This window comes from Nycticebus coucang, chromosome 5, assembly GCF_027406575.1.
Source record: "Nycticebus coucang isolate mNycCou1 chromosome 5, mNycCou1.pri, whole genome shotgun sequence".
In the NCBI taxonomy this organism is placed as follows: domain Eukaryota; kingdom Metazoa; phylum Chordata; class Mammalia; order Primates; family Lorisidae; genus Nycticebus; species Nycticebus coucang.
The window spans coordinates 8,273,449-8,300,096 of NC_069784.1; the positions used below are offsets into that span (position 1 = coordinate 8,273,449).

The 26,648-nt window shown below is 39.3% G+C and overlaps 1 protein-coding gene across 4 annotated transcripts in view; it reads right to left on the minus strand.

Annotated features, from left to right (window-relative positions):
• The window catches only part of SLC44A5 (solute carrier family 44 member 5), a 370,252-nt gene that overhangs the window by 25,794 nt on the left and 317,810 nt on the right, over positions 1–26,648 (minus strand). For all 4 annotated transcript variants that reach the window (XM_053592520.1, XM_053592521.1, XM_053592519.1 and 1 more), the window contains 7 exons: positions 23,674–23,758; positions 18,416–18,541; positions 17,223–17,283; positions 13,923–14,046; positions 12,567–12,650; positions 9,077–9,189; positions 2,941–3,072 (listed from right to left, as the gene is read on the minus strand). In XM_053592520.1, the coding sequence (XP_053448495.1) occupies positions 2,941–3,072; positions 9,077–9,189; positions 12,567–12,650; positions 13,923–14,046; positions 17,223–17,283; positions 18,416–18,541; positions 23,674–23,758 (725 nt within the window). The remainder of the gene's footprint in view (positions 1–2,940; positions 3,073–9,076; positions 9,190–12,566; positions 12,651–13,922; positions 14,047–17,222; positions 17,284–18,415; positions 18,542–23,673; positions 23,759–26,648) is intronic.

Below are 26,648 nucleotides of genomic sequence, written 5' to 3' on the forward strand. Positions count from 1 at the left end.
TTAGGGGCATAGACAGCTGTGCCATCGAGGTTTGGGTATACGCTATTATGTTCACATAAGAGCAACATTGCGTAACAGTTCATGATTGTGCTCTATTCCCCCATTTTGTTTGAATAAAAGCAAATCATAAAAATATGTCTGATGCTCTATACAGCAGGTAGCATAACTGTGACTTGACAGAGGAAGCGGTACTGGCAGCTGGGGACTAAAGAGATATACCCAAAGGTCATAAAGTCATAAAGAGATATACCCAAGGTCATAAAGTCATAAAGAGATATACCCAAGGTCATAAAGTTAGTTAATAGCAGAGATGGGAATAGAAACAACTTCTAACATAATCTAGATGCAAAAAATTATAATTTATGTATTTAAAACTCTGCTTAGTCTCCGTGTTTCTGTCAATGAGTATAATTTTACATACACTCCCTTACCTCTGACACCTCAAATTTTGTTCAAAGACAGAGCAGGTAATCAATTAACGTGTGATTAATATGTCATAAAAACGGAGGCTTATTTGAGGAATGACTGGTATTTTCAGACTTGAAAATTTTAATAAGTTTTATATTTTCCTAAAAGAACATCTCTTAACTGTTCCAATGACAGAGTCTGTCATCTCAATGGCTTTTGGGTAGAAGGGTCTTACAAGACGGTGAAAGGTGACCACAGAACCTGTCACTGAGATCCATTCAGGAGTAAAACCAGAAGTTTCAATACATAATGGGTGAATTTTGTCACCCTTAAAAACTATAAATAACAGTAAGTGAATCGCTAGAGATGTGGACTCACTCAAATTCGGGAAAAGTGATGAGGATGCAATTCCCAAGATGCCTGATTTTAGTAGTCAATTTTAACTATACATGAAATAGTTCTTCTGCGGCCAGTTTGAAAAAATATTGTAAGTGAAGTGTACCCGTCTGCACAAGGGCTAGGGAAGGGAAGCCAAAGAGAAAGACTTTAGCATTTTGAGCCAATATCATTCAAGGAAAAGAGAAAAACTAAATCTAGCAGACAAAAGGAGTCTGGTGGGGACATCTGTGCTGCACAGCTAGGTCATCAGGTTGGCATCAGCCTGAAGAAATCATCCCCAAGGCTGTGCAAGCCCCTTTGCTTAAAAAGCTTCTGATTGGTAATCTTGCTCCCTATACACTTGGACCTCACGACGGCAGTGTTCTAGAAGGGATTTGTCTACATTTGGTCACCAAGAGCATATCCTCATAGTATTAACAAATAAAATAATACCCTGGTGACATAACATGAACTTGTCTTTGAAAGTCTGAGGATTCTTGAATGAAGCAGCAAAATCAAGTTTTCAAATGTATGGGATGGGACCCATGTCTACCGTCATGGTGCCCCACCAGGATGTTGGCCCCACCTGAGGTTCTTTCTGAGCTCCTCCCAAGCTCCCTTGAACATGTCTCTCCTGGCTCTTTAACTTCAACAATATAAAGATGAATTTTTTTAAAGCAACGTGTAATTAAAGTTGACGTTTAAAATCTCGATTAAAGAACACAAATATGTCAAGTGTAAGGAATATTATTATGAAGCCATCTCTGAAATCATTTTGCTTTAAAAAATGTTAGTACTATCCCAACAGATATGAGGTCTGGGAGTTAAGTACATGCACTTGCGCTGCGTGCTTACATTGGCAGCACTGTGCAAACTCAGTAAGGTTTCATAAACTTGATATATCAGTGTCTCACAGCTGTGTCTGGGTGGATGTGTGGCAGCATCTTGCAGAGTGGCATTCATTATGGGTGTTCTGTGTTTTTGTGCGTCATCAGGAGAATGTCGGAGCTTGAATAAGACCAATGAACAAACATTAGATTTCTTGTTAAACCTGGTGATATAAGTGAAGTGTACTAGTCTGCATTAGGGCTAGACACAGCACGTGTCAGTCCAGGTCCATAGGGATAATGCCATGAAGAAGACAGCAGTGTACTAATGGATTAAACATCTTTCTGAGGGGAGAGAAAGTGTCACTGATGAAGACAGGTCAGGGTGGCCAGTGATGAGCAGAACTGATAAAAACATTGCAAAACTTTGTCAAATTGTCCATCAAAATCATCAGCTGACTATGAGAAGCACAGAAGACCAAGTAAATATTGATAGAGAAACAGGAAAATCTTAAGTAAAAATCTTGACATGAGAAAAGTGTGGCTCTTGCACCATGACAATGCGCCAGCTCACACAGCACTATCTGTGAGGGAGTTTTTACCCAGTAAACAAATGACTATATTGGAAGACCCTCCCTACTCACCTGATCTGGCCCCTATGACTCTTTTCTTTACCGAAACATAAAGGAAACATTGAAAGGAAAACGTTTTGATGACATTCAGGATACCAAGGGTAATATGATACTGGCTCTGATGGTCATTTCAGAAAAAGAGTTCTAAAACTGCTTTGAAGGGTGGACCAGCCCTGGTTCCCAAGGGGACCACTTAGAAGGTGACCGTAGTAATCTTCAGCAATGAGGTACATTTTTTCTAGGACAAGTTCGCAAACTTAACAGACTTCATACAATAATTTGAATAAACACTTCCAAAAATGTAAATTTATTTTAAGCTACTTATTGCTTATAATTTCTATAAGAGTTAAATGTTTTGTTAAGAAAAAAGTGTTGTTTCTACTTTTTTCTTTGTAAAAGACAAGTTTGAAAAATCGAGCATTTGTTTCTTTGTAAATTTCCTTCTTAGACATCACATTAAAGTCTATAATTTTTCAAAACCAAATCATTTTAGGTTGAAGGCAATTGGCTAGAGAGCCTTGTAAAATAATCTTTTCTTAGATTATACAATATATTTACTATAGTTAGAGGATTGTAGACATATTACCTTTGTGCCATATGATAATTAACAGGTTCCACCAATCTAAGCTTTCTTTCAAAAATCTACTTTCTTACTACTAAAATTTTAATAAAACCAGTTTTTAAAATCTACTCACTAAGTGTGAACCATGTTTGTTTCAGCTGAAAGTACATTGTTATATCAGTCTGAATCCCGATGTCATATATAGTTAACGCAGGATTTGGCTGTTTCTGAAGATTGTCGTATTCCTTATAACAGTGCCATATTCCTTGAAAAAAAAAGAAAGAAAACCAGACTAATACAAAATATTTTTTCTAAAATAGAAGCTATTTGCTTATCATACATGTCTACATGAAACTGATCAATATGGTCATTTCTACAAAGGCAAGGTACAGATTTACACTGTAAATATTTTGTTTGGACCTAATAGTCTAAATATGTTACTGTATTTGACATAATATTTTTCGTATTTGTCTGAATGACTGTGGCAACATCTGGCTTTAAAGTTCCTTTTGACCAGAAAGAATTTTAAGGTCCATCTGTAAGAACCTGTTAAATACATTATGGTATATTTAATATGGTAAACAAATGTGCTGAAATCTGGGGGATTTATACACAAAAGCAATTTTTATTTATTTATTTATTGAAACAGAGTCTCAAGATGTCACCACGGGTAGAGTGCTGTGGTGTCACAGCTCACAGCAACCTCCAACTCCTGGGCTTAAGCGAGTCTCTTGCCTCAGCCTCCCAAGTAGCTGGGACTACAGGCGCCCACCACAACACCTGGCTATTTTTTGGCTGTAGTTGTCATTGTTGTTTGGCAGGCCTGGGCTGGATTCGAACCCACCAGCTCCAGTGTACTTGGCTGTTGCCCTCACCACTGAGCTATAGGCACTGAGCCCCCAATAGCAATTTATTATCTACTGGCTTATTTCTTTATCCTTGCAGTTCTATAAATTTTGAGACTATTTTCATAGATGCATTCAAATTTAGGAATGGAATTCAATCCTTTCTATCCTGATTAACAATTTTTATTCTAAAATCTATTTTGTCTGATATTATGGCTTCTGGCAGTTTTCTTTTGTTAATGATTTCTAGTATATTTTTAACCATACCTTCATTTTTTTTTTCTTTTACTATTTTTAGAATTGTTTTATAGAGAGAGGGGGTCTCATCGTGTTGTCCAGGCTGGTCTTGAACTTCTGGCTTCAAGCGAATCTCTTGCCTCAGCCTCCGGAAGTGCTAGGATTGCAGGCATCGGCCACCATATCTGGCCCACTTCTCCACTTTTAAAGGTTCCATCTTATGAGTTGTTTAATTTTTATAAATAACATACAGTTCCAATGTGTATGGGTATATTTTAATCTGACTTGACATCTTTGTATTCTAATTGGTGAGTTTAAGTAATTATACTTAATGTTTTGACATATTTATATTTGTTTCTGTCTTTTTATTTTATTTTTTCCTGATCCATTTTGTGCCTACAGTTATTTTCTTCCAATTTCTATCCTTTAAAAATTGATAAGTTTTGTTTGTTTACTTATATTCCATTTTTTCTTTTCTACTAGTTTGGAGCTATGTACTCTGGTTTTGTAATGGATTACCCTGAAAATTTGCTATTTATGTACTTAATAATCAAGTTTTAAACAAAGAAATAGAAGGATTACTTTTTTTGATAGATAGAGAGAGAGAGAGAGAGTCTTGTTCTCTCATCCCAGCTGGCATCATCATGGTTCACTGTAACCTTCAACTCCTGAATTCAAGAGATCATCCTTCCTCAGCCTCCCTAGCACGAGGCCTCCTAGAGTGTGAGCCAGGTGTGAGCCACTGCACCTGGCCCGGGTTCACTCAATAATCACCCTACACTGATTACTGTTCAATAATTTAGTTAACGTACACTTTTAATCTAAAATTGGACATCGTTGTTATTATTTTATACAGGCAAAGTTGATTTAGCTTTACCTACGTGTCTACTAACTGATTTTCTTTCACCATTCTTTTCTTATATGTCATGTGTTTTTTTATGGAGTCACTTTCCTTCTGCGCCTCACTCTCTCTCCCAGCTGCGTTCAATCCATCAGGAGCTGCAGCTGGTTGTACACTAAAAACACGCATGGCCATCGTCATTGCCACAGCTTCAGTCTGCGCCTCCCTGCCTCCTCACGAGTCCTGGTCACCCCACCGTGGGCTACACAGACGGGAGAATCATCACATCACGGACCTCTTCTGCTCAAAATCCGCAGTACCTGCCCACATCACGCACAGTGAACGCCTGGGGTTTACAATGTTCCACAAGCCTCTGGAAAATTTCCATGACTTTGTCTGCTATTTTCTCCTTTCCTCAGTCTGCCCATCCACACCTGCCTCCTGTCCATTTCCTCAGCACACTCCCACCGTGTGGCCCTTGCTCTACAGCTGCACCTGCCGTCTGAACTTTCCCCTCATCTCCCTCGTCGTCTTCGTCAAGTTTTTTCTCAGATCTCTTCTCAAAAAGGCTCTGTCCTGCTAATACTACAATTCTCACGCCGTGCCCTGCCACGGCACTCTCAGCACCCCCTTTAACGGTTGTCATTCTCTTTTCCATAGCAATTATCATCTCTAACATATAATGTCCTTGGATGATAAGCAGGAAGAGAGTCAGAATCTTTGCCTGTTTGCTCACGGTTGCATGCCAAGACTCTACAAGAGCACCTGCACCCAATATTCGCCTGTTTGTTGAATGAATAAAAGAATGCATGACTATTGATGTCTTTCTTTTTTACTTCCTTTGGTCTAATGTGAGCTTCCTGTATCTAAGGACACAGGAAATGTATCCATATACAGGGTGTCCATAAAGTTCATGTGCAATTTAAAATAGACAGCTATGTTCAATTGCACCTGAACATTATGGATACCCTGTATTTCATCAGTTCTAGAAAATTCTCAGGCAATAATTTTCAAATACGGCTGATACATATCAGGCCCTTCTCAACCTATTCTCTCTTTCTCCCAAACACCTGACTCTATTTTTTTGTGCCCTGGTCACAGTGACCATATTGCAGATTCATATTTCAGTTCATTAATTCTGTATTTTGCCACCTCACTGATCAATTTTTAAAATATCAATTTTTATTTCATCCTGAAAAGTTCTTTTTTAAATTTTTTTCTGAAAACATGATGCCTCCAGATGTTTACTGAAGCTCAATGTATAATTGCCAAGGTGTGGAAGCAACCCAAAGTCCGTCAACCCATGAATGCATCAACAAACCCTGACAGATGTGTAACATGGAATACTATTCAGCCATAAGAAATGATGGCGACTTTACATCTTTAATGCCCACCAGGATGGAGTTGAAAGAAATTCTTCCTAGTAAAGTATCTAAAGAATGGAAAAAAAAGTTCTGTTTGGCTCATCTTCAGGTATGCCTGGACATTTATGTTGATTTTCTATTTTTGTGAAGAGTCACACACCTTTAATTCTTCACACATTTTATGCCTGGCGACTTCATGCTTATATCTGTTAATGTCCGTATCTGAATTCTCGGAGACCTCAGTCTGCGGCTGACAGTTTCCCTTGATTTGCACACAGGACTGTTCTTGCATGTCTGGTCATCTCAGATTTTGTAGATCTGAGTGTGTGGAAACCTGGTGACCTAAGCAGAGGAGGTTTTACCTAGAGGGGATTCACATTATTTCGGCTGGCCTTCAAAGGATTCTACCAAACTGGGATCGCTTCCAACCTTTTACGGGAGCCCAACTTACCCAGGAGTTTTAGGCGTGACCCGTGCTCTGCTGCTGACTCTGGTCTAAGGTTTCTGACTCCCACACTGCTCGGGGCCACCCCATGTTTCACGTGTCTCCTGCTGGATTCCCCACTTTCATTTCAGCTCATACATGGGAACATATTTTTTCCTTTGGGAAGATTTCCTTTATTTGCTAAAAACTATCAAAATATTGTGCTATATAAAACAATACTCTTGTTTATGATGTTATTTCATATCAAAAGGGCCCTTCAGACTGTTTAGTTTTCTCAGATAGGTGGAGGTGAATGTCTAGGCAATGTTTTCCAATTTCCTTCCTTCCTTCCTTCCTTCCCTCCCTCCCTTTCTTCCTTCCCTCCTTTCCTTCCTTCCTTCTTCTAATTTTTTTTAAAGTTATAATCTCTGGGCTATAAGTCCTCTTTCCTCAGTAATATCCCTGTGTAACAACAACAGTAACAACAACAGTGTACACTATTTCCTGGATATTGACTATCTGCTACCAGGCTACTAAGGACTTTATATACATTATTTTGTTTGGTGTTCACAGATTCCTACTACATAATTGAAGGAACTATGAATTAGGGAGACTCTGTACTTGTGGAGGACACGTGGTTAATGCGATAAGTCCAGGTTTGTACCCTTTTCATCCTTTAAATCCCTGCTCACAACCACAGTGTCATGTGGCCTCCCCTGGGTGCCTCATCACTTGTTCTGCTCACTGAGAGTTGTCCCACTGCAGCACATGAGTACTTGCCCAGGAGAAGCCTGACTTTTCTCTGCTCAGTATGACGTATGTGTCCTAGTAAATGGGCTGCTGTCAGTAGGAAATGGTTGGTTTCCAATGAAATGTAGAAAGTCACTTGTCCATGATAGTAGCAGAGGTCAGTACCTGACACTTCCAAGTCTAATTGCACATTTCCTCACCCAATAATAGCTTCAAGCTTACTTGTCACACCATTAATTTCTGTGTCAGCACTACCCAGGGAGCCAACAGCGAGTTGGAATTGATGGTTTTACCTGCCTGTTTTATATATTGACCATCTTTCTGCCTTTTCTGTTGTCAAATTGCACTGGAGCCAACCTCAGGTTTTTCCTGCTGCTTCAGGGAAGTCAGTACAGTCAATGGCCGACGTTACCGCCCTTCCCTTCCTGATAAACATAAAAGTGATTGAATCATATGCCCAGACTTCCCAGAGGCAAAGGGCAGGGCTTATTCTGAGCTCCAAGCAGGAACACCAAAAAAAGAAAAAAAGACATCTAAACAAAAAGATTTCTTTGGAGTTTCTGATTAGGTGATGGCAGGCTTGGGCCTCTCCATCACACTGCCCTAGGTCTGTCCCCTGGCTGTGCTCAGCAGGAAGTCTGAGTGCCATTCTGAGCAGCTATAGGCAAGAGCAGATGAGAAATGCCTGAGATCTGAGTGACTCATTAGAAACTCACAGTGGGTTAGGAGGAGGAGAAAAACAACACAACACAGCTACGCACTGATTGTTTGCTGTGTTCTAGGCACCGTTCTTAAAGCTTTATATTCCTGTCTCATTTACGCCTTACAGTCTTCTATGTCGGAAGAGGCTATTATTGTGCTGATGTTATAAATAAGGAAACTGGGACTAATCATCACCAAGATACTTCCAGCGTTACCCAGCTGTATATTATGGTGCTGGATTAGAACCCAGGCTAAGGACCCAACCTGGGGGTTCAATTGCATTCTTATCCTGATACATGTAAAGCTCTTCTTCTTTGAGTGATGGAAATAGGGGATTTTTATTTTTTGTGTCTATTATCATAAAACTGTTTTGTCAATTCAATGGCAATTCAAATGGCATTCATTATAGGGGAAATAATTCTTTTGGAAAAAAACCTTTCAAACATTCATTCATCTCTTGGCCCATACATTTTTTAGGAGACTGAAAGGAAGCTCCCATAAGTGATATTTCATGGAACACACTTGTACTCATTTAGTATTTACACTGTACCCAATATATACTGCTTTGGGGGAGTACCGAGTTAGGGGTTAGATTCTAACTGTGAAATAATACTGTAAGTCTCCATCCAAAGAGCGTAATTCAGAATGCTTGCCTCGAGAGGGCGATGCTTTACTATGGTGTACCAATTACTAATCCGTGTGACAGTACCTAGATTAAAAGTTCTACCTAAACCGATAGAGAAAAATAGATCACACTTAATGTAAGTTCTCAGACCTTTGATCACATAGAAAAGCTAAAGGAATAAAACAAGTTGCCTGAAATGTTTTTCATTAATCTAAAAAGTTTCTTTTTTCCTCCTTTTTAATACCCATGAGGCAGATCTGGTGGGGAAACAAGCAGAACATTCTGATAGCACTTTTTCTTTTCAAGATACAGAAAAACAAAATTATAGAGACAATATATTCAAAGTTAAATAATTTTTAGAAATTTAAAGCTTTTGTGCGGGTAAAGAATAATTAAACCCACTGCAAGTAAATACTTTCTGGCAACAGAAAAGAAAAAGTTTATTCTGACACTTAGCAATTTTAAGGGTAGTGATACCTACCATATCCTATAAGTCCAAGCACACCAAATGTGAAAATCCAGAAGAGGAGTCCGACCATGTACCTCATGAGTATCAAAATTATCCAACTAAGGACCATGGCGATAATCAGGCCGCTGGAGGAGAAAGCCCACAGTGAACACAGAGGTCAAGTGTGCTGAGCAGAGCACATTGAAAACATCAAGACAACACATTTTTTTATATTGAAAATGATTCTCAGACTGTTTTATTTTACTTGATTCTAAAAACATTTATAATGTTCAAAGTACAAATAATTTCCATTAAGATTTTGTATAAATGAGTAGACTGTCAGGGACCACCCTAGGCATCTATGGGTGCCTAGGGTAAATGGAAGTCCAGTGCCAGTCACTGTTGAAGGAAAAACACAACTCTCCAACCTGCTGTTTTGATCTATCTGCCCTGGTTGCCATGTCCTACTTTTTCCCTTCATACCTACCTACTAAATGATAAATCATAAAGTATATTCATGATGAATTTGATCTGTTCTATGCACCTGGTAACTAGTGGGAACCTTCTCTGATATGGCTGCATCAGAAAGACCTGGGAAATAACTGGCCAGTCCCTGAACCCATGACTTTGCAGTCATTTCACTGTAGTCCAATTCTCTCTAGCAGCCTGTGATGCCTGTCATTAGCAGATACCCATTTCACCTCCCCAGTGATCTGTGGGCTACTTTTTTTCCAGCCAGGGTAAGTCTTCTGAGTCTCCTGGGCCCTGTGATGTCATCAAGTAATTAATAGCATGACTATTTTCTCTCTGTTTTAATTTCTTTCTGGAGTTTGACTGAGGTGCTAGAGAAGCTTCTTACCACACACCCCCCCCCAAATGCCCAGGGTAAAGTCATATTAGAGTCTTCTGATATAATTTTCTCAAAGACAACTCATTAGGATTGAAAACTTGCCCAACTCTTTTATTAAGAACTAACACTTCTGGCGCTACCTATAAGTTTTCAAACATAGCAACAGACAGAGCCTGGTACAATTGTTGAGTTCATTATCTCAAGTGTTATTTTTAAAAAAAATTCAATAATTACTGTCACTAGACAGATAACAGCACAGTATCAAGGTTCACAGTCTTACAAGGCTAAAGCTTTTAACTTCAGAAGCCATTCTCTCTTAAAATCAGAAACAGTTTAATGCTTTAAACACTCAATATGGCTAAAAGATTATTCTACGGCATAATCCAAAGGGAATGAATATTCATAAAGATCAGAGAGGAGAAAAAAAAGGAAATAGAACTTTTTATTCTGTGTGTTCTAAATTCTTAACATAAAAATTCTTACAGAATAAACTAAGTCCCAGCATGTCAGTGCTTTGGCTTTATATTTATAAAATAGATCAGAGCAGAAGGGTGAAAATAAAGGGAGGCATTGATGAGCTGGGGGGGATGAGTGGTGTCCTGGGGGGGAGACTTCAGTGTGTGTTGGGAGTAGGGTGGTCAGGAGAGTCTATCATAATGTAGATTTGTGTAGGTCAGAGTGAAAAGCCAAATGAAGAAGAAACTTCAGAATTATCTAGAAATATTTGGGTCCGACAATAGGAGTATTAGTTGATTATTTATTTATTTGAGACAGAGTGTCATTCTTTGCCCTGGGTAGAGTATCATGACATCATAGCTCATAACAACCTCAAACTCTTGGGCTCCTGTGATCCTCTTGCCTCAGTGTCCCAAAGGGCTGGCACTATAAGTGTGCAACACATGCCTGGATAGTTTTTTTTTATTTTTAGTAGAGACAAGATCTCCCTCTTGCTCAGGCTGGTCTTGAACTCCTGACCTCAAGCATTCCACCTGCCTCAGCCTCCCAGAGTGTTAGGATTACAGGCTTGATCTACTATACCCAGCCAGGAGTATCGGTTTAAATACTGTCAAGTATAACCTACAACTTCTGCTGGAGATAAATCCTAACACACGAAAAGAATTATTGTAATTATTTAAGACAAAGCATCAGAAAGAATAAAATCTCTTAAGATCTAATTTTAAAGCTCTAAAAATTACTTTCTAATATTTCACACACAACTTTGACTTTATAAGCACCATATAAGCACATCCACCTTTTTCCTTAAGTGTATTTATAACTATTCTTTTTCTTTGTCTTTTTTTTTTTTTTTTTTTTTTTTTTTTAAGAAACAGGTTCTCACTCTGCTGGTTGGAATGATAGAATGTCATGGCACAGTCACAGTTCACTGCAGCTTCAAATTCCTGGGCTCAAGTGACCCTTCTCCCTCAACCTTCCAAATAGCCAGGATTATAGGCATGAGCCGCTCTGCCTGGCTCTATAAATGTTCCCTGAGCTCACATTTTCTGTGTGCCTCCTATGTTCAAAGAAACATACAGGAGTAAGGAAAATAAAGATGAGTTATACAGAGTTACCATCATAAAGAGTTAATAGTCTATCAGAGGGAAAGGGACAGCTAAATAAAATATAGAATGGTAGGTGCTATACAGAAGATGGGTGTGAATGCACAGGTGTGTAGAAATACAAACCCCCAATAGGTATGAAGAACGCAGAGGAAGAAGTGATCAGTTATCTCTGGGGACGATAAGAAAGGTTTCATAAGTGACACTAAAGGTGATTTCAAAGGAAGAGATGAAGTTGCCCACAACTCAGAAGAGGACACACCAGGGCAGGAAACAGGACATGCAAAAACATGAGATTTGGCAGTTTAAGGATGGGCACATATAATGTTTAAAATATAGGGTTATTCAAGAAACATGAGTGGAGAGAACGACTTAGGGACTTAGTTGGGGTCAGGTTATAAAGGGCCTTATTTTTTGATTACAAGGGGCCCACAGAAGCTTTTAAGCCCTCGGAGGTGACACATGAACAGTAAAACAGTAAAACTGTCTTAGATTCGTCAGATATATTTATGCACTCCAGTAGAGTGACTGCATTTCCTTAACTTTCTAGGATTATAAAACTTAACATCTGAAAATCTACATACATGTGTCTTCATATATGTCCATGTATTTATATATAACATACATGGTTACGTAGCTGCTAATAACTACCATGACTTCTGGTGATAATGATCACATTATTATGTGCAAGAGATGTGTTTAAAGGTACAATAATCTCTTGGAAATCAAAAGAGGGACAATTAAAAAAAAAAAGAACTAGTGAAATAACACCATGTCCATTGTAACATGTGATGAGAAGCACAGGTGTACTGCAGATACAGAAATCCTGCAGGTTCTCCCCCACATGACTTAAAGTGCTTCTGTAAGAATGCTTTTATTCATAATTTAATGACTAAAATAAAAATATACAATCTTATAAATTTTTGCCAATAGTGGGCATATTTTCAAACATCTTCTCCCCATCCTTATCCCAACGGAAAAAAGAAAATGGCAGGAACTGAGATCTGAATCAACCTTTTATTCTTGAATAAACACAGGGAATTTGGAGAAAGCATTCTACAGCGATAAAATAGGTATGGGGTTGGAGAAGAAACATCTTTTAGTTTTCACTTACATGAGAATCCAATACCATGTCGTTGAATAATCTTGAAACACTTTCAACCCAAGTTCCTTTGCATTAAGGATTTCATTCATTTGTCTGAATTTAAAGAAGGAAAAAAAAATCAATTATTTTTTGACCACCACGAACCAGAAATGTTCCTGTTGTGATAAAAGGAACTTTGAATCAAAGCATGTTTTTAGAAGCCACCGTCAGTAGTGACTCTTTCCCTAGCCACAATGCACAAAATGTCACTTGGGTAAAGTGGCAAAGGTAGTGGTAGCTGCACACACAGGGAACGTGGTTTTCAGGAATGGTGAACAGACCCTTTTCCACTGTATGCCACATGCCCTCAATATTGTAGAAGCCTTGCTGTATGAAATGAATGAAGTGATAAGATCAGCTTTTAACTTATAAAATCCATTAAGTCAAGAATGAACTTAATCTTGAACTTCTCTTCCTAACCTTCCTTGCCCTGTAGCAGGAAGGCACCATGGGACCCCTAATGAGAACACACAGCCTTAGTGTCCAAGCTGGTGAATTACTAGGATGGACGCGCTTTGCAATAGTGTCAGGCCCTCCTCCTGTACCCTGATTGCGACGGCTCTCTTTTCCCCAAAGTAGCCTCCATTCTGCCATTAGCAATAATAATTTCCTAAGTTTTCTTTTCAGTTTTGCCATTTATATCACATCACAGGGCAACTGTATATAATTCTGTGCGTATTTGAAGTTTCTATCAATGGGACTATATTTGTATTATTGCTTTGTGACTTCTTTCACAGTTTTACATTTCTGAAATTCACCCACATTACCATGACTATTCTAAACATGCAGGAGTTACACCATACGGCTTGTACTGCTACCATCTTTCAAGACAGAGACATTTTTAGAATATCTTTATTTATTTAATTTTTCATTCACCGACTTGAGCAATGCAGTGATCCTCTCGGTACATTTACGACTGTGCATAGACGTATGTGTGCATGTGCACACCCAAGGAGATAGACTTTTCTGTAACCTGGGTCACCACAGGGGTGCAGCCAGGGAAATGGTAAACTTACTGCTCTGTAGCTACTCCTGAGAAATTTGATAACAGCACTAAGACAATCCCTTACATCACATTTGTATACTGTCGATGATGAAAGCGTTAACCACTCTGAAAAGCATGGTTGTCCTTTTCAGTTGACTGTGGTTTCCTCTTCTTTACCTGCTTTTCTTAATATGTATGAAGTTCTCCCATCTATAGCGCCATGTATATTTCCTCAAAACATGTCATTTTCCTTCTGTAACCCTTAACCTAATGGGAGCTTTCGTCTTGGGTACGATAACGGAATGCATAAAAAATGAAAACAGGAACGGAAACAAACATACTTTACAGCGTCCTTGAGTTCTGCGACACTTCTTATCCTTCCATTTCCATCTTCAAACAGTATCTGATTTCCTATTGATAAGCTGCCATTTGTAAAAGAGAAGTCGGGGAAGCATCTCTGGAGAACTGTAAAGATAACGGGACAGCAGTCACTTTCTACTTCTTCTTTCAAGATGTCCTTCCTTTTTTAAGCTTTCCGATAAACTATAATCAAATTCTTGCTGGACATGCACATGGCTCAAGGTAGGCGGCTAATCACCCATCACCCGATGATCTGAAGATTTTCTGAGGGTTCTAAGACTAGAATAGAGAGAAGCTCCGATTGCAATCTGCCGCTACATTCTAAACTTCATTATGTTATATATGGTATGTTCACAGCATAGGTTTTGAGAGTAACCCTGATACATGTCACTCGTGGTAAACGCATTTTAAGGAGAAGGCCGCATTAATTGTATGAATGAATGAAAAAGAAAAAACCGTAGGGGCTCTTTAAGTGAAACCCTGGGAAATGGACATTAGTGAATAATTCCTTGGGGAAGAAGAACCAGCTCCAACTAAGGCTACTAAAACAACTGAGTTTATGTTTCTGAATTCTTTATAATTTAGCTCTCAGCTTTGCCATTTAGTGTTTACTTGGAGGGGCTGGAAAGAGAAATTCCAAGGCTATTAAATGAGCCCTACCCTTTGAGGACTAATATATGTTCTGAGTTTACTCCATTATTAAATGGAATCTTTGCCTCTTTACAAATCTATTACTAAAAACATTTTAAAACCACAAATCTATTACTAAAAATATTTTAAAACCGATTTCAAATGAAAACATAATGATAATTATAAATGGATCACTTTCGTATTTTTTCTTATAAGAAGCATTAGCGATTTGCATGAGCTCATATGGAGTTTAAACTCGAAAATATTAAAGTAGTCGATATAAGGTAAAGAGATACGTGTCTTTGTAAAGTTTTGTCTGACTTCCCTGGCTTGAAATTAACTCTTGCATGGCCCCCTCCCACTTCCGCTGCACTTGGCTTACAGATGATTCCTTGGTACCCACCCACCTTCCTCCTGCTCTCCCCTCCCCTCCTGCAGCAAATTTGACCATTAGCCAGTTGCTCAATCCAACCAGATATCTGCCCCTACCACTAATCACAGTGATCCCCCAAGTTGTCAAAACCTTCGGATAGTTTTTAATCTTCATCTTGCTCGAACTCATTGCCCAGCACAACACTTGGCAGACAGTAGAACGCTGTACTTCCTGTGCCATTGAACAAGTTCACTTTTCTGATCCTTTGGCATGTAGACACTGCCTGCCCTCTTGAAACTATCTTTCCTTGGCTCATATGGCCAGATGTTCTCCTGCCTTCCCTTCTGTCTCTCTGGGCACTCTTTTCCTCCCCCTTTAATGTCCCCGACCTTGTTCCACATATTATTTTTGCACAGTCTTATCCAATCTCTTTGCTTTTGTTACTAAATGTGTTCAGTACCTATTTGGCAAGTGGAGAAAATATGGAAGGAAATGTAAGACCATACATAGTCCTCCCACCACCCACAGCAAACTAACCTTTTGGTGAATTTCCTTCCAGTCTTTCTTTTATTTTATTTTTTCCATGTAGGACCTGAAGAGTTTTCCCTTGTGACTTTCTTTTAATGTTACTGATTTCTTTTTATAAACTTTTAATGAGTGAATTTTATTCGCTGCATACTATTCCAGTCAGTACTAAACTTAGTGTCCTACTAGGAGGAGCACAAATCGATTGCAAGGTTGACTTCCAGGCCTCTCTCACTGGAAGGTAAGAGACTATGCCTTATTCACTTTTACATCTGCAATGTGCATTTATTGTAAGGCTTAACAAGACCACACCTGTCAGGATAGGGACTATGTCTTGCACCTATCATGTCTTTGGTGACTAATGATCAATTTTCACACTTTTACATAAAACATGGGTGTTGCTACAGGCATTTACTAATTGAGGTGGGCTCTCTGAACATGCTGCTGCTTGTGGGACCTACATCTCTGCTTCAGGGTCTTTTATAACCTAGAGAAAAGTGATGAGAGCATTTAAGACATGTGTCTGATGGTGGCAATCTCAGTGGTATTTGACTTTCTACTCAAACTCATGACTATCGACTTTCTTCCATTTTAAAAGAAACCCATACATTGTAGAAAAAAATGAATAGAAAAAAAAAAAAAAGAAAGAAGAGGAGAAACTGCCCGCAGGTTGCCCGTTCCCCAAACTACCACTTAACATTTTCATATATTTCTTTCCAAGCTTTTTCTTTGAATACGTGTTTTTTCTATAGTATTTTAACTTATGCATGCTTACCATTATAAAGCTTATAAGAGTTTACACTTTATTTAACATTATAATATACACTGCTGCGTGTTACTCTAATACTTCTATTTAATAATTCTACAATTACAGTAGAACCCCATAATTGACCTCCTCCCTACATTGACCACCTCCTTAAGTTGACCCAATTTTCACAGGCCACACATGCACCACATGTGCTCAATGGAAGTTCCTTATTCTGGCCACCTCTGTATGTTGACCGGTTTGTTACAGTCCCCTGGGCGGCAAACTTACAGAGGCTCTTCTGTATTTCATATGAGCGCATTATAATTGCTTTAAGCATTCTCTTGCTATTGGATAGTTCTGTGTTTCCTTTCTCTTTTCTTTTTATTTAGAGGGGACTGGGGAGTTACTTTAAAATTTAAATAAACATCGTGATGGACATTTTTATGTAAAGTTTTTACTCTGTGGTAGATTTATAACCCTAAGACAGAAAATGAGCTATTACTTCATTTTCTTCTAAACAGTATCACCTTAAAATAACTTTATAACTTTAAAGAAATAAACAATTGATTTGTTCATGAGATATATAAACATTTAAAAGTTCAAGTGATAAGATAAGCATAGGTCCCACTCCTATCCCCCGGGCAATTTCTGAGGGAACTTTTTGGCTAAATTCAGGAATGGCTGCGTCTACTGTGTCTTTGTGTGTGATTAGGCATGCTCCTAAAGCACCAAACAATCCAACTGACCTTTTAAAAATCAGTTTTCAATCTGTGATTGTATAGTTACGTAGCAAAACCCCAAAACTCACAGAGCTCCTGGGGAGCCATCCCTGGCTGAAGCCAAGAGATAGACTTCACCTTCGACTCTCCCCCATCAACTCTGGGACCTGGGGCCAGTCACGGGACCATTCTTGGCCCTGGGTACAGCAACTGTGAATTGAGGCAACTTAATTAAAAAATTTCTCAATAGATTCTTTGTTTCTAACATCAAATATTCACCACTTACAAGGTTTGCTTGGGAAAACAGCTGCCGGACAATCATCATCCAGTATGAGTTGTGGGAGACTCTAAAATGGAAAGAAGAGAACGTCTGCATCATGAAGGCTGTTTGCTGACTACAGTTACGTGCGATAGGAAATGTCCTGGCTGGGTGCGCTGCTCACACCTGTCATCCCAACACCCTGGGAGCCAAGGCCGGTGGATCACTTGAGTTCAGGAATTTGAGACCAGCCTGCACAAGAGCCAGGTGCCAGTCTCTACTAAAAATAGGAAAACTAGCCAGGCATGGTGTCAGGCACATAGTGCCAGCTACATGGGAGGCTGATGTAAGAAGATCGCTTGAGCCCAGAGTTTGAGGTTGCTGTGAAGATTCCAGGGCTCTCTACCCAGGGTGACAGAGTGAGGCTCTGTCTCAAAGAAAAAAAGGAATTAAACAAACACAAAAAAAGAAAATGTTCTTTATAAATTTAACTCCAGAAGGATCTCATTATTCCAAATAATTTCCCCTAATGATAGTCATTATAAGATTAGTACATGCACATTTTCGCTTGACAAACACTCTTAAATATCATAGCCATAATTCAATCAAATCAGCAATAACAAGGCCAAACCCTTTGAAGCCACGGCATACCGTTGAAGGAGTGTGTCTTTGTTTTAGCCACATACCGACTCTCTAATCTTTCATTTTTTTTCCTGGAAAAAACAGCATCTTCTCAAATTTAGAAACTATTCAGATTATTTAACATAATGACAATTCAGAATTCCCTTCCAAATCTCAAACCCAGGTAGGAGTCTGGGGGTTTTAAATGTGTTCTTATCAAACTGGTTTGGAAGGAACATTGTACTTGTTATCAGAGAGCTGTGGGATTTTATTGCCACGTTAATGACATGATAGCTGCAAATGACGTTAACTCCTGGCTCTAGACAGCAAAAGACATACCCAAGCAGAGAATCTGTTGATGTCAGGGAAGAGTTGAAATTTAATTTACTAGAACTAACAGGCTTTCTGAATGCTCCACATGTGTAAAATGATGCTATGAGTGGTGTGCATGCTTTCGTGCATTTGTATTTGAATGGACTGGTGCCTTTATTAATCATTGCCTAGAAGATTTGGGAGTTTGTCCAGTAACAAGTGCTCATGTTACAATCGAGACTGAAATGTCCAAACCCCTCTCTGCTTTTAAGCATAAACACACAGACCTTCACAGGCTCGGCATCAGTCTTGCAGAACGGACGGTAGTCTTCCCAGAAGCTTTTGTCCTTCTTGTACAAAACTTGCATTTCCATATAGGTTAAAAATTTTTCCGGACACTTGGAGACACAGATCTGAACAGGAACACAGGGATGGGAATGGAATTGAGTAGAAGAAACCAAGTGAGAAGTCTGTATAAGACCAGACTTCTAAATTATCCACTGCAGTAAAGAGCAGAGCCTATTTCCATCTCAGAATCCCAAATCAGTTTTCTAGTTTTCCTGAGAAAAAGGAAATTTCATGTACTAGTTACTAGTCTCTACTCTTTGCCCTTGACATTAGCGTTGTGCTAAAACAAGATACGGCTTGGTGATAGATTTATTTTTAAGTTTTGATTTTGAGATAATTGTACATCCCCGTGCAGTCACAAGAAATGGTAGAAATTGCACACACCTTTCACTCAATTTCCCTCCATGGTAATAAATTCCGTAACTCTAAGACAGCATCACAACCAAGAAATTGATACCATTACCGCCATAGTTTAGAGGTCTGTCCCCAGAAACCTCATGTTGAAATTTGATCCCCAGTGTTGGAGGTGGGGCCCCGTGGGAGGTGTTGGGTCATGGGAGCAGATTCTTCATGGGGGCTTAGCGAGGGAGTCCTCAGTCCATCAGTGAAACTGCCCTTGCAAACTGGTGAGGGGGTGCCAGGTGAGAGCAGCAGTAAGGGCCCCAAAGCTCTGTGAAGGAACAGGTTAGCTAAGCTAATAATAATCAGCCACTATCCCCTGTTTGCTTCTCTATAATTGCCACACTAGAGGGTACACATGCTACCCATAAAGATTTTTAACTTTTCTCCATAAATAACATCATCTGTTCAGAACCTAGGGCTTGTTTTTGAAATCCCTTCCAGGTCCTGCATTCTGGTGGACTCACACACCCACCAGGCCAACACATTGACACAACTGGTCTTGGAGCCCCACTCAAGGAGCTGCATTCCAGGAACTGACCCTCCCCACACACCAGACAGTGGCCCACACCAAAGAACTGACGATGGTTCTGCCCTGCAACAGCCGTTTAGCACACCCCGACTGCTAACCACTGCCCACCTAACCCTCTGCCCGCCAAACTGTCTTTAAAAACTCTGTCTCCCCAGTTCTCAGGGAGGCGGATTTGAGAAATTTCTCCTGTCTTCATGCTTAGCGCTATGCAGAATAAACTCTTTCTCAGCTGTGAACCCTGAGTCTCTGGATACTGGCTTTCTCCTGGGCAGCAGGCAGATGCACCTGGTTGTGGGCAAGAGTAGTTGCCAAAAAAGCTGGTTGTTACAAAGAAGCCGGCACTGCCCGCCCCTCTCTCCTTCACTTTCTTGCCTGTGATCACTGCCCATGCCGGTTCCTCCTCACTTTCTTCCGTGAGTAGGAGCAGCCTGAGGCCTTCTCCAGAAGCAGAACAGCCCATGGAACCACAGGCCAAACAGACCTCTTTTCTTTATAAATTGCCCGGCTTCAGGTAATCCTTTACAGTGACACTAAAAGGACGGAGACAGTTCTAATCTACTAACTTTATTGGGATTGCATCAGTTTTACACCTGCTCATTTGTGAGTGCTTGTGTATGCACGCAGTTATATGCATTTATATCACAGGTATAGGGCTGTGTTACCATTGCCACAGGACTTTTGGACTTTTAATGAAATACTTTGTGATTTTCTGAATTGAAAAATAAGAGTATAATTCAAGATTATTTTTGCCTGTGTAGCTTCTACATATTCAGGGCTAGACTCTTGATTCCTTTCCTATATATGAATAAGAAGGTGATTTAAACTGCCCTGAATATTGACAATTCAATGCACTAATAATTATCAGGGAATACTCAACAACAATTCTCAAAATGTAATTGGGGTTTTATCACCATAAGAAATGAACACAATTAGGCCTATTTGCCACAGTTAATCATTATTATAGTCTTTTACCAATACCATCTAGACGTGGGAAGAGAGGTCGTCTCTGCAATTATTTTAATTAGTGAACTTTGGAGGCCTTTCAGTGCCAAACAGGATCGCTGTGCTAGCCCATGAAACCACTGCATAAGTGACTGAAATCCAATTAGCAACTCCACAGAGAGAAAGCAAATTTGGGGAAGATGTACTCTTACTGAATTTTCTTTTGTTTATATTAAAAAAAAAACACAGATTAAGCCACGTGAGCGTCAGTCAGCTTTGAAAGTTTCTATATCCTGTTCAGGTGATCCTCGTGAAGTCTTTTCTCATCCCGACTCACTTCACCTCTCTTTCACACTTTGGCAGGTGTCCTCACCAGCCCACCCTGGAGCCAGCCATACCCCATTGGCAGTTAGGTAAAAACACCAGTGCTGAACTGACAACTGGTTTCTATCTCCTGGGTCAGTTCCTGCTGCACACGAGGCATTGGGTGTTGACCCCACAGCCAACTGAGCAGGTGACTAACTAACTGGATGCCTCAAATCTCAAAATTAGTAATGTCTTGTAGCAGCAACGGTCCAATGCCTCTAAAAGTTTTGACAAGGTAAATAACCTAACTACACATTCACACCTCTGTATTTTCTCTGTCATCCACATGGGTACACACACACACACACACACACACACACACCCCGCTAAAAGAAATACTGAAGGTCTCACAGTATCTTTCTTAAAAAGCTGAAGAACTGTGTAGGATATTCACAGCAACCAACACACCCCCATTTTTTGGAAGAAAGTTGAGGTTATTATCAAAACAAATACCAAAAGTTTCACTCTGATAGTAGCCAAGCTGAATAAACCATGAAAAGATGAGGAGAGACTTCACAGACATTGACAGTTTACTCAGAGGACACTGACAGACAACTGCCTCCTCTGTCGGATGCCCTCAAGTGGATTTAGACAGGTGAGTAGGGAAAGTACCAAATCTTTTGTAGGCTTTAACTGATGGTAGGAGCTACTGAGTTGGGACCAACAGGGTTTCTGCATTTTTAAACACACACACACACACTGCATACCACATATATTAAAGTGCTGTACATGCAACACATAAAAGAAAGTAATTAACATGGTAAAAGGTGGTTTGTTAAAAAAAAAAAAATCACATTAAATTTCATCCCAGACACGAATGAGCTGTTAAAAAACAATATAGCAACCACTCTTTATCCCTCTATCAGACCAATTTGTTCACCGCAAATAGGGTGCTGATTAGTAGCAATCAACATAATAATTAGCCAAAATGAAGGTCACATTGAGGTTGGATATTCTAACTGATCACAGTCTGTCCTTTAAATACCTGTGACACATGTCTGGGCCATGCTGGCAGTTGACAAAAACATTATACATAAAAATACGGCTCAGATCAGGAGACAGCATCATTGCCTGGCAGATGAAATGCAATTCTGCCTTGTTGGAAGCTAAAATATATTCTGACTCAGTCCTGATTCTCTGTGCATGACAAAGGGCTGCTGCACACGAGTATAGTTCTGTATTACTATTTTTGTATCAGTTATTCGAATAGGTTTACTACTTTATTACAAATTGGAATTTGATGGCTGGGAGAGTGAGTTACATTAAGGTTAAAATACTACATTGGCTATGAAGAAAGGATGATCTAGTAAATCATTTATAAAACAATAAAAAACATAATGTGTAAGTATTTTTCTTTTTTGGTTTTATCATCGGGAATGATGGATTTGTATAGGATAGTGAAAAAAGTCTGGAAGTCAGAAGATATTCCTTTTCTCATTCACCTGTTCATTCATTTAGTAAATATTTACTGATCACCTATTCCAGGCACTAGGGACACAGCAGAAAAACAAAATGAAAAATCCTTGTTCTCCAGCAGTTCATCTTCTAGTAGGGGGACTCAGATAACAAATAATAAGAAAATGTTTGTTATAAAATGGTAATGAATGGCAATGAATAAGACGGTATACAGTGTTAAAAAAAAAAAAAAAAGACTAGAAAAGAGGCTGGGGATAGAGCAGTGGCCAGGTGGGATTTCAATTTTAAATAGGCAGCAGGCAGGCTACACTAGGAAGGAAACATTTGCAGAAAGACTTGAAAAGGATTACCCAGATGTACAGTCATCTGGAGGAGGAGCTTCAAAACAATATGGCCCTCAAGAGGACATGCTTTCCAGTGATCAGGGAATGTGTGGCCTGAAGGCTAATGGGCAGAAAACAGCCTCCTCCCGGGTGGCTGAGTGAAGGGTCACAGGATGAGATGGATTAGGGAGCTCCTCTCAGAGAACACAGTTCAGGCTGAATGAAGTACTACCCTGCATGGGCATGCCCCGGACACTGCCAGGTATTTATCACGCCTCCCTTTCTGAATGGGAGCTTGTATTCTAATTCCCCTACCCCTGCTTCCCAATGTACAGTTAGTTAGCATCAAGACCCAATGAAGAGGACTGTGCATCATCCACAGATCCAAGACTTTGAATTAAAAACAGCAGTCCTTGGGCCTCAGGGCTCTCCTTTGGGAGGACAGTGCTCTGTTCTGGAGGCCAGAGCAGAAGACATAATGAACTGTCATTGGGGGTTGTGCATCTTGTTCCATTTGTCGCATGGTATAGAAAAGGCTGCTCAGCTTGATTCCTTCTCTTTGCACCCAGGTGTGATCATCTAAAACTAGCTGGTGTCTAAGGCATTTGAACAGAAATGTGATGTGTGACACTTCTGATGCAAAAAAGAAGAGCAGGAGTGCCTCATTCATCCTCCCCGTCTCCTTCTGGTAGCTGGATGCAGGTGGCAAAGAGAACTTAAGGGATGGCAGAGCCCCTACAGCGGTGGTTCTCAACCTTCCTAACACAGTTCCTGTGGGTCGCGACCGCTGCACTAGAGCAAAGGCGTCTGGGGCAGAGCAGCCACTGACCACAGACACCTGCTGTGAGCTATGAGTGGTCAAAAAATAAACGATATGTATCAAGTCACTGAAACACTGGGGCTTATTAGCTATAGCATCCAGCTTTACTCTGCCTCATATAATGCTGATCTAGAGGAAAATAACTCCATTTCTCTGGGCTGCAGGTATTTATTTGTATGAGGAGGCGTTGGACAAGGTAATCACTGAGGTTATTTAGTGATTCAAAAATAATTAGTCTCTGCTCTGTTTATAAACAAACACAAACTCATACATATGTCTTCCACCACTTATAAATTCCTAATTAACCATGCATGCTGAACTCCAGTGGAATTTCTGAATTATTTTATCCAAGAATGTCCAGAACGGCGGACACCACCAGCGAGGCATCTTTTGCCTTACCTGTGTGGTAGGGCACTGAAGGGTTATCATCACAGAAGGATTGGTACAGCTTAGCAGATTGAAGTAAAACAAAATAGTCTTGTTCCTGATAAGAAAGAAAACAACACAAAATAATCTTTTTAATGACCATGGAATTGTTTCATATCATTTCCGACACCAAACACTTTGATATATGACCTTTAAAAATAGGCTTCTTTTCCTCTAGATAGCTGCAGCGCATTCTCCAGGTTCCCTTTAAGATTTCTAACTTTCAAAGCATCACTTTGTAGTAGTAAAAAGTTGAAATAATCAAATTGTTCATCAACAGAGGATTAATTAAACATAGAATTATATATCCTTAAAGTGGAAGATTATGTTGCCATTAAAAATAATGTTAAAGAACATTTTTTAATGGACAGAGAAATTCACAATACATTAATTTTAGGAGGCACAATACTGAAGAGTATTAAAATGTAATTTGATTATTTTATAAAAACAGGTATAACCAGGCAGCACCTATGGCTCGAAGGCATAGGGTGTCGGCCCCATATGCTGGAGGTGGTGGGTTCAAAATCCAGCCCCAGCCAAAAACTGCAAAAAATAACCCACAACAATAACAACAACAACAAAAGCAGGTATAACCTATAGAAACAAATTATATCTAAATGTTGGGATATTTGCTTAATTTTGTGTATTTTTATGGATTTCCTCATAAAATAGGTATTACTTTGGTAATGTAAAAAGAATAAACTGAGCGATATTTTCTCTCTCTTAATAATTCTAGACAGTGGCAGAGTAAGGGGACAGGTTGGTATTCATTCTCACTAGTTTTAAATGGGATTTTACTCTGCCATTTAGCAAGTCATGGTTCTCTTTTGAATCTCAATTTCCTTCTCAGTAAAATGAAGATCATACTATCACAGAGGTGTTAGTGCTCAAGACAACTGGTTGTCCAACATTAGTATGCATAAGCAGAACCTGAAGTGTTTTTCTTTTAATTTCAAAATATTAGGGGAAGGGTTTTTATAGTACTTAAGACCTGGCTATGGGTATGCCCATCACCCAAATAGTGTTCCCAGGATATTAAGTTGATTTATTCCCCTCCACTCCTATCCACTCTCCCCTAGCTGCAGTCTATTGAATTTTATTTCTCTTTATGCACTGTGTGCACATCGGTTAGTTCCAATTTAATAGAGACTACACATGGTCATATGGTATTGGTTTTTCCATTCTTGTGACACTTCACTTAGAATAATGGTCTCCAGTTTCATCCAGACTATTGCAAAAGGTATTAATTCATCTTTATTATGGCTGAGTAATATTCTGCGGTATACATATACCATATTTTATTAATCCATTCCTGAATTGAAGCGTGTGTGGGTTGATTCTACATCTTTGCAATTGTGAACTGTGCTGCTGACATTTGAGTGCAAGTGTCTTCTTGACACAATGACTTCTTTTCCTCTGGGTAAATACTCAGTACTAGAACTGCTGGATTGAGTGTTAGGTCTACTCTGAGTGCTTCCTTTCCATAAAGATTTTACTAATTTGCCGTCCTGCCAACAGAGTATAAGCATTCCTTTTTTCTCTTCATCCATGCCAGTGCTTATTGTTGGTGGACTTTTTTTTTTTTAAACTCATAAGAAATTTATTAATCAGGCACAGTTCATCATGTCCATTATCATATCAAGTTCCACAGTTAATAGGCACGAGGATGAGGAATTCACATTAGGAGATTTAATTGGGATTGCTTTTACACAGGTAAATCTCCTTTTTTCTTATTATATATATCCTTTTTTGTTTTTTCTCATTTTGTTAATTCTCCAGCATCTGAAATAATGGGTAAAGTTCCTGGGTTGTGGGAGAAGAAAACTCAATGCCCACTTGGCATGTTTCACTACTTCTTTGGGGAAAGTCATTTTTTTTTTCTTTTCTTTTTTTTTTTTTTTAATTGTTGGGGATTCATTGAGGGTACAGTAAGCCAGGTTACACTGATTGCATTTGTTAAGTAAAGTCCCTCTTGCAATCATGTCTTGCCTCCAGAAGGTGTGGCACACACCAAGGCCCACCCCCTCCCTCCTTCCCTCTCTCTGCTTTTTCTTCCCCCACCCATGACCCACCACCCTCAGCATGTGGGGCCAGTGCCCTACTCCTTGAGCCACAGGAGCTGCCTATGTTGGTGGACTTTTAATAAAAGCCATTGTAACTGTAAAATGATATTTCATTGTGGTTTTAGTTTGCATTTCCCAAGTGATTAGTGACATTGAGCATTTTTTTCTATGTTTCGTGGCCATCTTTCTTCTTTTGAGAATCTTCTGTTCATGTCTTTTGCCCACATTTTAATAGGATTGTTTTGTTTTTTTCTTGCTTATTTGCTTGAGTTCTTTATAAATTTGGGTTATGAGCCCTTTCTCGGATATGTAGCTTACAAATATTTTCACCCATTCTGTAGGTTGTCCATTTACTCTGTTGATTGTTTCTTTACCTATGCAGAAGCTTTTTAATTTAGTCAAAGCCCATTTATTGATATTTATTGTTGCCATAATTGTCATTGGGCACTTTTTCATAAATTCTTTGCTTAGGCTAATATCTAGAGGAATTTTTTCAATATTTTCCTCTAGAAGTCTATGGTTTCATGTCTTAGCTCTAAGCCTTTTAAAACCTGAATGTAAGCTTTTATATATGAATTAATTTTGTGAGACATGGTGTCCTGTTTCATTATTCTGCATGTGGCTATCCAATTTCCCCAGCACCATTTACTGAATAGGGCTTTTGGTTTTCTGCTTTGTCATAGACCAATTGGTTGTAGGTAGATGCTTTCAACTTTGGGTTCTCTGTTCTGTTTCATTGCTCTATATCTCTCTTTTTGTACCAATACCATGCTTTTTTGGTTATTATAGCCCTATAGTTTAATTTGAAGTTTGGTAATGTGATGCCTCTAGTTTTGTTCTTTTTGCTTAAGATTGCTTTGGCTATGCAGGTTCTTTTCTGGTTTC